The sequence below is a fragment of the Scleropages formosus genome, chromosome 9 (assembly GCF_900964775.1).
Source record: "Scleropages formosus chromosome 9, fSclFor1.1, whole genome shotgun sequence".
Taxonomy (NCBI): domain Eukaryota; kingdom Metazoa; phylum Chordata; class Actinopteri; order Osteoglossiformes; family Osteoglossidae; genus Scleropages; species Scleropages formosus.
In genome coordinates this window covers 1,825,973-1,838,729 of record NC_041814.1, presented here as the reverse complement: position 1 = coordinate 1,838,729, position 12,757 = coordinate 1,825,973, and the positions used below count along the sequence as shown (strand labels likewise).

General features: G+C 47.7%; 1 protein-coding gene across 1 annotated transcript in view; it reads right to left on the bottom strand.

The window, feature by feature from the left end:
- hcn2b (hyperpolarization activated cyclic nucleotide-gated potassium channel 2b) overlaps positions 1 to 11,938 on the bottom strand; it is a 51,016-nt gene extending 39,078 nt beyond the window's left edge. The window contains exons 1-2 of the mRNA XM_029255001.1: positions 11,012 to 11,938; positions 5,303 to 5,726 (exon numbers count right to left, since the gene is read on the bottom strand). Of these exons, the coding sequence (XP_029110834.1) occupies positions 5,303 to 5,726; positions 11,012 to 11,922 (1,335 nt within the window). The 5' untranslated portion in view covers positions 11,923 to 11,938. The remainder of the gene's footprint in view (positions 1 to 5,302; positions 5,727 to 11,011) is intronic.
- Positions 11,939 to 12,757: the final 819 nt, after the last annotated feature.

The following is a 12,757-nucleotide window of genomic DNA, read 5'->3' as shown; positions in this document are numbered from 1 at the left end:
GAGTCCCAGAGGGGACACGGCAAACACAGGGGAGAGCAAAATCATTTCACTAAGCAAAAACGTGATCATGTGATGTGCCTACAATACAAGGAGCAAAATTATGGCCATGATACCTCTCCCTTTTCTTCATGCACCCCATGACAACCGTAAACTGTACATGAGCCCCCAAACCACGAGGCCCATCCATTCCGCTAACAAGGTTACATCTCATCGACACACTTTTTACTGCCCCATTACTTTGCTAGTAGATGAGATTCGTTGAAAAGGAGAGATTCATTATTTCCAGCGCATGCATATTTAATAGCGCGAGTAAAAATATTTAGCTGTAATTCCTTCGACAGATTATCACATTTAAGGGGTGAAAAAGTTTGGGAGTTGCCGGTGCGGAGGAACAACCGTCGGCAGAAGAGGATAAGGGAGATGACTCTGTGGCTTTATAACAAGAACCATGCGTGAATAAAAACTTAGAAAAGACCTCAAGTTCTCGTGCTCCTCTTCATCGCGTAATTTTCGGCCACGGTCGACTCAAATGAGCAACGAGAATTCTTTAAAAAAAAGACACTTTCTTTGCACAACCTTAAAGCATCACTTTCATTTAGGCAGCATTAATGATTAATTATTAATCATTAAATCAACAATTATTAATATTTAATTGGAAGAAGCAAAGTGCTTTAGCTTGCATTATGAAGTCATTAACTGAGACTAATCATTATCTTATATAGTGAATATGGTAGTTGGTCTGTCGCTGAAAAGTTTAAAAATGACATTTTCCTACTTTTGATGGCTGTTACACTTACTGGAGGCTCAAGAGAAGATGCATTTGCTAGTTTGCCATTGTTCTGCTTGTGTGTCGCTGACTTTTGGTCAGCGTCTCGCAAGCCCGCGCCTGTTTGTTCGCACCTTTCCTGTTTATCATCATTCATTCTGGGTTTTCCATAGGCAAATGTGGGGAGCTGTGATTGCGTATGCAGATTTAACACATGATACAGACCTGGAACATGAGAGCAGGGTTCTGACTTCCCTTGGGAAATCTGGGACTGGTCAAAGGGGGACAAAACACACCTGAACACAGAGACACAGATGCACTGCGCAGGCAGACACCCGCAGTGCCCGAAAATCAGTTCAACCAGAGGGACAAAGGAGCAGGGAGTTGGTGCAGACCAGCATGTGGGCCACTGCAGGTGGGGCAGACATGAGGCTGAAGGGACACCAGCCGTTCGTGTTAAGGTTAAGTACACAGCACATGCACATCAGGGAGCCAGCGGGAAGAAACTGAAAAAGGCGGGGGCAATATTTCAGAACGACTTCACTCAGACCTCAGATGCCCTGCAAATGCATTTCTAGAGCTGAGACTCATGTCTTGGAAACTAATTATGTGGTTATTGGCACCAGTTAAATCTGTTTAAATTAATATTAATTAAGACACTACTGTAATAGTGATGGATATAATTTGTTCAGAAAGAGCAAAATGAGTAGAAAGACAGATGAAAAGGAAAGGATGCGGTGCTGTATCTCAAAGGTTTGACGCGGGCGAAAATAACAGAGGTCGCCCTCAGCAAGAGACTGTGTGTCACGTCCACGCCCACAACACAAGCAACAACACCTGACTCCGCACGAGCTCATGAGTAATCGCTCACCCTATGAAGACCCTCTTCAGCTCCCGTACCGTTGCGGAATCTCGTTTGGGACAACCGCCCTTCCTCGTGTTACTACACACACTCTTGCTCTGTTCACAATCTCCAGTTTTTTTGACTCCTTGCTTCGTTTTCCGACCACGTGCATGGACCCTCGTTCCTGGCCCGTTCGCCGATCGACCGACCCGTCGTCTGTCCCTGGTTTTGAGACCTTGCCTCTTCCCTCAACGTCTAACGAACAACGCTGCACTTGCGTTCAGCCGTCTCGGCTCCCTGTGTTCCGTGTGACACTGTGCTGGAGGTAAAGGCTCCAGGGAAAATGGTACGTTTTCAGGACCCCTTGTCCTAGAGCAGTTTACAGGTCACCGTTGTGAGATACTAACCAAAAAAGGTTGTTTCAACTTTGCTTTACTCTATTCATCCGTTTTCATTGCTTTTTTCATTAAGGGTTGCGGTGGCGCAGAATCTATTCTGGAAGATAGGGTGTGTGGCAGAGTGCGCCTTGGATCGGAGAGCAGGGATAGCAGTCCGTCACATATACACAGTTCAGAAAATTTTGGGTGATCAGTCCATCTGAAACACTTGTATCTGGACTGTCGAAGGAAACCAGATCACCTGGATGAAACCCAAGCAAACACTGGAAGGACACGTAACACCCATATCTAAAGCCGCACCCCAGGAGCTGTGAAGCACAAGCACTTCCTGCTGCACCACCATGCCATCTTTCTTTGTATTACCTAGTGGTGGTTCCCTCACAAGGTACATTAGCTTCCCCTAGCGACATTTCACTTTTTTCATATTTTCTACTTTACTGTAATCTGGAGAGAATATGCAAAACCAACCTAGATACACCAATGAGCACAATCAGCTGCAGTACTGGCAAGTGAAATGCTTCTCAATCGCAACAAAATTCTTTCCTTTTTCATAGGAAATCTATGTGATGAGGCTACTCGAGCTCAAATGATTGCACATAAATTATATGGAAGTCGTCTCTGGTTTGGAGCTGTTTAAGAGAAAGGAAACAATAGAGAGACAGCCAGAAATTTAATACCTTTGTTCTGCCCTATGCAAAAACCAAGCCAGAGGAAATATTAATGAATTTTAAAGTCCCTACAATTGAAGACTTTGAATGACATAGAACTGATCTTGATTCAGTGTTATAGTAAGGAGGCATGTGTGTGTGTGTGTGTGTGTGTGTGTGTGTGTGTGTGAACGTACCAGATATGTATTAAAGGTTACGGTAGCATCTCAATGCACAGGAATACAGATAAATTTAAACTAATCAGTCTGAAACGTATCTCTTGCAAAGGTCTGGAAGTTATTATTAAAGAGGAAACTGATTTAATACTGGAGAACAAGAACGTTACGGGGGACAACCGGATTTGCAACAAAGAAAGAATACACTGGGGAAGATCTTTATGGTACTAAAAGTATTGCATGAATCAAAATTGTACCCAGAAAAACTATGACATCAAGAATTTCAAGGGTGTTTAATATGACATATGAACCTCTGGTAAAATGGATAAAAACCAATTTAAAAAGGGTGACAATGGTTGTGTTTCTTAAGTGTATAGTAGAGAAGGGGTGCAGCAGGGTTCTGTTCTGAGCTCCTCCCATTTCCTCATAAGTGAACATTACACTGAAAACTTACTAGTAACAAGATAAAACTTTGAGATCCTGGTGTTAGGATATAAACAAGCTCTTTTTAGTGTACTCAATAGGTTAAACTGCTAGAATTACGAGAAATGAAAACGGTAGGTCAACAAAACCTTAAGGCACAAGACTTTAAATGACACAGAACTGACACAGTCGACTTCTACCATAATCAACTCAAATCAACTCATTACTGAACTCAAGCCAAAGATGAATGACCTTGTTGTACAGGTACCTACAACAACAAAGGTCTGACTGTTTACTACCCATTTCCAGGTAAAATGCCATGTTTTCAATATCAGCATTTGGATATCTTTATAACATTTTGTGATTCCTAAGATTCCACATTCATTTGATGACACTTAAAAACATTTTGCATATTTGTAATCCTGTCTGATGGTACAAAATACCAGTTACAGGCAGTCCATTTCTCATCTGAAACATACCATCCTGTCATATCCATGACCATCCCATCCTTTAAATTACACTTTTACAAATCTTGTCAAACTTTTTGCCATTATGTGTTGCAGATAAAATTTGAGTCGCACTGACTTTAACACTAAGTCGTCATGTTAATCCACCCTTGAGTAATGTTGGTATCACCTGCCCTTTTACACTGATCTGAGATCAGTGCTAAGATAAAGGCTAAGATTTGGCTTGGGGAAGTTGCTCCTGCAACGCTTTGAAATACCCCGAGCCCTATGCGATCTGTCAAGATGTCTTTGAGTGTCCTACTTTTGTTTATTGATTTTGACACCTGACATTAAAGCTTTAACTAGAATGATCAGCATCAAAAATAGAGGGAATCTGGACGCTTTTGGTTCTGCGTCCGCGGGACTGGAGATGGAGGATGCTGCACATACATTACGGAAACTGAATCAAACAAGCGCATACATGTATTCACACATGTACACCGACATGTATTCATGTAGCAGACGCTTTTCTCCAAAGCGACGTATGTGCATACAATATAAACTTTACATTTAAAATGAAGTTACGTGGAGAATATTAAACTGAAAATTGACCAATTGAACCGGTCCAGTTTCCGTACGTTTCTAATCTCTGTTCATGTTTAGGAGAGAATTGGGTACCCACTATTGTCTATTACGATAAGGGCTGTCTGACCTTTATCTGCATGCTTTATCCAACCCTATCTAGCCCTAATGCATGGCACTGCAAAAGGCTACAATAAATCAAATTGATAACAGGTAAAATGGAAGGACGAATTCAATATTTGTGCATTAATTGGAAAGCAGTGAACACTCTCTAGAAAATATAAGCGCGATGGATATAGCAAGAGAATGTAAAAGTAAGATATAACCAGGCTGTATGGGCCTCAATATGGTAACGAATTCCCTTAGCAATGTAACTGATGGAATGGGCCGGCTGTTCTGTTGTACCAACACGTTCGTCATCAGCCTATGTAGCTTGGGGAGTTTGCATGACAACAAAGGTACACAGCCATCAGTTTGCTAATTGCAAAGGAGGCAGATAATGAACAGGAACTCTCTGAGCTAATCACAACAGCATTTAAATTCCAGAAACACGTTTAACATATACCAGCAATCCAGCCTTAAAGGGTATTCTCAAAGGACGATAAAAAGTATTTTAAAACTGACATAGATCCATATTCCAAAAATTAAAAGAGTCATGATCAGATAAAGCTGAAAGGATATCATGTTGAAAATGACTCCATCGGTGAGTACTATGCCAAGCTATAGTTGACAACATCACGCTATATAATAAGGTTCGCTGAACTGCACTATACCAGGATAGTTCATATGCAGGTCTGATAGTGCTCCGGTAACTGCTAGCAGCCTTACGGGAAGAGAAGGCTAAATTGTACCCATTTAGCGATCCGTTAATTCAGTCAAGCCCTTAATTGTTGGGGTAGAATAAAAATCGACATATGGAGTACATTAGCCTGCCAGGTTACACTTTGAGAAACTCTGCTCAACTACGGGCAGATATTAAGTAATACATGCCACCACCCACTGGTGGGTGTGATGCCGTACCTCCTCCCACTGATGGATGTAGCGGATGAGCCTGGAGAGCCGCAGCAGCCTCAGCAGGCTGAGGATCTTGGTGAATCGCACGATGCGGAGGGCACGAGCTGTCTTGTACACTTCGGAGTCGATGCCCTTCTCCACAATGAGAAAAATATAATCCACAGGGATAGAGGAGACAAAGTCCACAACAAACCATGTCTTCAAGTACTTCTTCTTGATCTTTTCTGGGTCAAGTATGATCTCCGTGTTGTCCTCAATGACTATACCCGTGCGGAAATTGAGCACCAGGTCCATGAGGAAAAAAGTGTCCGACACCACATTGAAGATGATCCACGGGGTGGTGGTCTCATCCTTGAAGAAGGTGATTCCCACAGGGATGATGATCAAGTTGCCCACCATAAACATGAGCATGGTGAAATCCCAGTAGAACCTGGAGCAGGGTAGCATCAAGACAATAAAACACATGGGCACGTAAACACATGAAACCAAAGGGCAACAAATTGACCCTCATATTTGGGGATAATGTATCATATCAGACTAAGAAAGCAAAGCTTCATGAGGTAAATAACTGCACTTGGTGACATTGTTGTTCATATTGCAGTTTTTAAGGAAGATGACAAGTAGACGTGCCTGTAGTACTCGTTACCTTATTACCGCGTATTACTCTGTTAATTGACTTTTTAGGAGTTTTACCTTGAACACTTTGACTGAAATCATTACTTTCAAGCTTGCAACAGAAGATACCAATATTGCTTATTCCACTGGGCTTATTAAAACTACAGTTTTCCTGACATTGCTCCTGATCCATCTATTTTGAATCTGCTAAAGCATCCACTCTGGACAATGGCGGTAGTTACACACTAAAAGAAAAGCCCTTAATTTTAAGGATGACATTGAAACCTAAACATTACAATGTGAAACTGGAACTATGGCGTCAAAGGCAAAGCTCAAATTAGTCTGAGATAAATTGTTATCTTTCTGCGGTCCGCAAGGTCAGCGCAAGGACATAGCGAAGCGATGGGAAGGAAATATGAAACCGGAACTGCCGAGAGAAAAAAAAAAATTGATTAATTCTAGATCCCGGTAATAGCGAGACGGCAAAAGGTTGAGGAAAAGAGAGACGATACACACACTGACAGCTTTATGACCTGTGGGTTGTCATATACTAAACACTGATCATTACAAAAAGGTTGCATGAAGGGCAGATGACTTAAGTAATGTATTGCAAAGTAAAGATTATTAATATGGTGTTCCCTACACAAGCATACAGAAGTATTATCATTACCCTACAGGAAAAGCAGCTAAAACACACACACACACACACATTTTCAGAACCGCTCATCCCATACGGGGTCACGGGGGAACCGGAGCCTACCCGGTAACACAGGGCGTAAGGCCAGAGGGGCAGGGGACACACCCAGGACGGGACGCCAGTCCGTCGCAAGACACCCCAAGCGGGACTCGAACCCCAGACCCACCGGAGAGCAGGACTGCGGTCCAACCCACTGCGCCACCGCACCCCCTGCAGCTAAAACATTTTTACCAAATTTTACCACGTCACCATATCACCACGGGTATAGGAGAATGCGGTCGACCATCTGTTGTGATGAGTCACGTTCTTACTACGAACGCAACAGGCTTTTGTGCTTCTGAGACACCGCGGAGTGTCGGGGAAAAACATTCGATCTCCCGCCGTCAGAACAATGAGAGTAGGAACGATGTGTCCTTGTGTGTCCTTCATGTGTTGGTGGATTAACATGCAAAGGTGAACCACTGCCTTCCACACACTGCAATATTTAATAGCAGACCACTTCTAATGAATACTGCAAAAGTAATCGCCGTTCTTCCTCAAGAAATTACCTTTATTCTGCGCAACTCTGACATAATGTACTGTTTTTCCCATGATAGAAGACCACCTAAAAAAGAATGGCTGTTGAGAAAAATATAATATAGGATTTTTTTTTGGTAAATTCTGCACCTTTAGAAAGGAGTTAAACATTCTGTAACCATAAGAACAACAAACAGCCCAACTTCAGCCCACCTTAAATACCTCTCGTGATTCTACGGATTTTCACGACTTTGTTTACAAGGATGTTTCGAAGTAATGATTATTTGTGAGTGTCACACCCTTGACGCTTTATACACACACACATTTTCAGAACCGCTTGTCCCATACGGGGTCGTGGGGAACCGGAGCCTACCCGGCAACACAGGGCGCAAGGCCGGAGGGGGAGGGGACACACCCAGGACGGGACGCCAGTCCATCGCAAGGCACCCCGAGCGGGACTCGAACCCCAGACCCATGGGAGAGCAGGACTGTGGTCCAACCCACTGCGCCACCGCACCCCCTCTGCGCTTTATACAGATGCCCATTATTCAAACACTCACTTGCCTAGACTGCAAGAATGTCTATTTCTCACCCCAGTATAAAGACTCCGTCTCTGGTTATGTGAACTTGCCATCCAGTCCTGCTAAGATTAGTAACTCGACCCAGCCGATAAACACACACACAGCAGCGCGTACACGCTGAGTACACTAAGACCAGATGCCATCTCAGTTTGTGTTTACAGGAAAAGCTGCGCCGTCTCCTTGTGCACACATCCCCATTCTCAGTATTTTCAGCACACAGCTTAGGTTCATGTTGGTTTCATCATGAATCCAAAGGAAGTTAAACAGCAGTGACCAAAACCACCAGGGTAAAAAGGACTGTTTATAACCTGCCAGTAGTGTCCGGGTTAGAACTGTTGTTTTGCAGTCAGAATGCTCCCGGTTTGAGCCCCCTCCCCTTCCCTGCTGTAGTGCCCTTGATTGAAGTATTTGCAATGAATTTATACAATAACAGTACTCTGCAGTATAAATGGGTAAATCATTGTAAAGCTTATCTGACATTGTAAGTTGCCTCTAATGAAGGATTCTACTAAATAAATGGTTAGGGTTAACACACACACATTGTCTGAACCGCCTGTCCAGCCAGAGCCTAACCCGGCAACTCAGGGCGTAAGGCCGGAGGGGGAGGGGACACACCCAGGACGGGACGCCAGTCCGTCGCAAGGCACCCCAAGCGGGACTCGAACCCCAGACCCACCGGAGAGCAGGACCCGGTCCAACCCATTGCGTCGCCGCGCCCCCCTTGGTTAGGGTTAATAATAAACAAAAACAAAAATATCTGTGATGACACTACATTTAGTCATTCTCCTCCTATTTACTATAGGACTATCGATGACACGATCAAACATGATACACCTACAGTAGAGTACAATAGTGCTGATTTTCACTAGCGGTCCCATTTAAGTTGTACACTGACGTTGCACTACACACATCTAAAGTGTAAACAGATCGCTTTCCTTCCAAAAACCCTCGTAGCTTTCATATTTCCGCGTATTTGTACAATTGGAGACTCCTTGCTCTTGAAGTCCTAGGGTCCTGTACGTTTCCCAGACTTCTACAAGCAGCTAAACAGTGAGCATTTTGGAGCGTGTGGAACACGTGGCAACCAACATTCATTCAGAAGAAAAGTGATCCGTCCAAGAGACTTGGTTGCAGGATGTGTCTCGAGAGGTGTGATTTGCGCATGTCTGTTAGAGGTTCGCGCTCCTGAGAGCTGTCCGTGGTGCTGAAGCTGGAAGAGGGCCAGTGGGGGAGGGGCGAAGGGGGTCATACACACCATGTGCAAGTTTACTGGACAAGAGCACTGAGCAGCCAAACTGGTGTTCAGCCTCTCACAAGACGCTTTGAGGTGTGAAATGCACAGTTTTTTCGGACGTGATTGCTATTTTTACCGAAAATGTTCAATAAACAGGGGGCGCGGTGGCGCAGCAGACTTAACCGGGTCCTGCTCTCTGGTGGGTCTGGGGCTCGAGTCCGGCTTGGGGTGCCTTGCGATGGACTGACGCCCCGTCCTGGGTGTGTCCCCTCCCTCTCCAGCCTTGCACTCTGCACTGCCGGGTTACCTTCCGGCTCTCCGCTTGGGACATGCGGTTTCAGACTGTGTGTGTGTGTGTGTGTGTGTGTGTGTTCAATAAACCTGGTAAATGGGAGTAAGGGTTTTGAATACTCTAACGGGAGTACTAAAATTATATAATTGTATTTATTGGCCATAGTCCTGGTCCACCGTGTTCACAACCCTGTTCCGGAGTGTATGGTCTGTAATACGGTCTAATATTAATCATTTCAAACAGCACTGTGACGTCGGCGTAAACATATAGGGAGCAAAAGTTGTGCAGGGCTCACAGTGTCGCAGCTCGACTTTAAATAAGATCCCACATCTTCTTTTTCTATTCTCCGTGATCCTTAAAATTGCCATTTACGACGAGCAGCAAAGACGTGTTTGGGAAAAGTGCGCGGATTTCTTCTGATGCGGTAACACAGGAGTGGGATGTTTAAAAAGCTCAAGACGGTGATTGACGTTGTTTTTTTTTTTTTTATTTAAATTAAATGATCGTTTAAGAAAAACGGGGACGACTGACCTAGTGACAAGGAGCGAGTGGAAGTGTGTATTAATCACACCATACACACCACACATAACGGGCCCGTTTTATTAAACCAAATGTTTTGTCTGCAATGTAAAAAGGAGTCGCAGGAGACGAGAACTCGTATGATTTGGATGTTCACACACACTGTGCCAAGGTGACTCTAGCAAAATACACACACACACACACACACACACACACACAGAATATATCTACTGTCAAAGCGATCCTAACACATGGTTCCCTTAACCGACTACATTGTGGCTCCAGTATTAATTATTTACTTCAAATTACGTAAATGATTTACATAAGCTCACCTGCATAAAAATAATATTAAATCTCCCAACGCCTAGTCTATATTTAGCAGAAACATGATGGACCACAACAATAATCATGGATTACAAGTTATTTTACGTAGTAAAGGTGTTGTGTTAATGCTCCTAAGAGCAAATAATCTGTATGGACTGTATTGCTCGAGTTCCCTGTCCGTAACAGTGTGCGTGCGTGTGTGTGTGTGTGTGTGCGCGCGCCCGCGATGTGCCGTTATTGAGGAGTGTAAATTATTACGAGGACGCGATGGACAAACGGAACCCTTCATTACACCACGCCATGGTATTCCTCGCTCTCCCCACAGGAGTATGAGACGAACTGCGTTATTGGTTTACCCTGATTTTTACCGTGCCGCAGGCCTTTTCTCAAGGCGACCGTTATATGGGCAAAACATATGAGCAGTCGGTACAGTATTTATAACCACCTGGCTGGTTACACGTGCGAGTCCGGCCTGTGGTGCCCGGAATTTCAGGGCCGAAGAAGCACCGTTCGGAGGCAGAGAAGAATGAGGATAAGAGAGTCATTTTCAAACGCATTCGCGGGACGGACGGGGGTTTTACTGGCACACCGCCAGCTCTGACACACACCTCCGAAAGGCCCGAAACACCGTGCGTGTGTGTATCTCTCGCAACGCACCCAGATGTCAGACAGGGGACCTCGAGCGCGGGGCTCGGAAGCGCCAGTCGCGCCGCTCGGGCTGCACGAGGGCGGCACTTCGGCACCTGGCGGAGCCACCTGGGGGGGGGGCACCTGGGCACCTGCTGCCAGCTCGCAGGGCACATGATCCGCACTGGAGTGTCGGTCCGCTCCGCACATGATCCGACTGGAGTTACCAACATGTGCTCGGTACCGCGGGGACAGGGGGGGGTTAGGGTCGGGGAGGGTCGGGGAGGGTCGGTCTCGAGCTGAGCCTCACCTGAAGTCGCTGTACGGGTGGATGATCCAGTTGCCGGCCGATTTAACGCGCTCCTGCTCCCTTTCCACCGCCTTCTGGCTGCCGAACATCCGCAGGGAGAATTTATTCACTCCCGGCTGCAGCATGGAGCTGAACTGGCGCTGCATGAAGGTCTGGTTGTCCCTCTGCTCGCCGTCCTCGGCCAGGATCTGCGCTCCGTCCTCGGACTTGAGGAATGTGACCGAATTGCGCGTCTCCTGGTTCTGGCTCTGGCTTTGGGTCGGGGTCGGGGTCGGGGTCGGGCTCTGGGTTTGACCCGGCCCGTGCACCGAGGAAGAGGATTTCCGACTGGGGGCGTTGGAGAACGACACCCTCGAGTCCTTCTTGTCGGTGGCAGCGACCGCGACGGCGGCGGCGGCGGCGGCGGCGGCGGTGGCCACCTCGCCCCCCTGGCCCTGGCCCTGGCCCTGCGACGACGGGCCGCCGGGAGTGCTGGAGCCGTCCATGCTGGCGGTTGTGGGATTGCAGCCCCCTGGCCTCTTGCCGTCCTCGGCTGCGGCGGCGCCCCCACTCTGCTTCTCCGGCTTGGACGCGACAGAAGAGAGGCTCCCTTTACTAGCGGCGGGCTCCCTCCGGCACTCCCCGCTTTTGTTGCATCTCATGCCGCCTTCGCCCGGCGCGCTGCTGTCCAGCCCGGTGGCCGCGATCAGCGCCACAGGCTCCGCAGGGTCCCCTTCCGCGGAGACGCGCCGAGCACCAGCAGCAGCAGCAGCAGCAGCATCAGCAGCATCCTCCTCCTCCTCCGCACGGCTCACCGTGTCCGCGGGAGCGAGAGGCGCGCACTCCTCGTCTGGCGGGAGGCGCAGCTCGTTGTTGTTCCAGTTGCTGCTCGCTGCTGCCGCGGCTCCCCCTCCTGGCGTAAAATCCTTCATCTTGATGCCCCCACCGCCCCCTCCTGCCCGGCGCGGCCGAGGCTCCTCCTCGCAGCGCTCCAGCGCTCCATCCAGCAGCAGCACCGCGGCCCCGTCCGCGGCGGGCTTCGCTCCCAGCTCGGAGGCGACCGCGGCGGCGGGTCCGAGCGCGTTGCCATGGCTGCCGCCGCCGCCGCCACCGCCGCCGCCGCCGCTGCTCGCCTTCCTCTTCATGCTCGCGGTAGATCCTCCAGAAATGCCCCCCTTCTCCATGGCACTGGGGAGGTCAGGCGGCGTCCTCGGGCATCCTGAGGGCGGAAAAGCGCACCGAGTCACACGGAGGAGGACACTGAGCCCCACATGACTGTCACCTCCCGCTTCACCTGCTCGCCTTCACCGCACTCCGCACCGCGCCTCCGCGGTTAAAGCGACCCGCGCGCGCGCGCTCCCATCCACCGCGCGCGCACCGTGGCCATTTGTGCGCGAGCTCCGTTTTCGCACATGCAGGTGTTGCGGTTATAAAGGGGTCGGGCAAGGTCGCGTTGTTGTCACGCGGTTCGCGCGATCACGGCCGAAGCATATAGAGCGCAGGCGAATCATGCCTTTGGAAGTGTCACCGTGTCTCTTCAGTGATGTAATCGTGTGCAAAATTAAGTTTTCATGCCAGATTCCAGCCGGTTTTCCTAATTTACCCCCGTGACCGTCGCGTGGTCAACGTGCGCCCTCTGCTGGTAAATTCTGGTCATTTTTACAGTCCATTGACAAAACCGATCATTTTCTGATGGTTCAGGTTCCAGTGAGGGACTCTCAGTTCTGTGGAGATCTGGAAATATGCAAAGGAGAGCGGATGGTGACC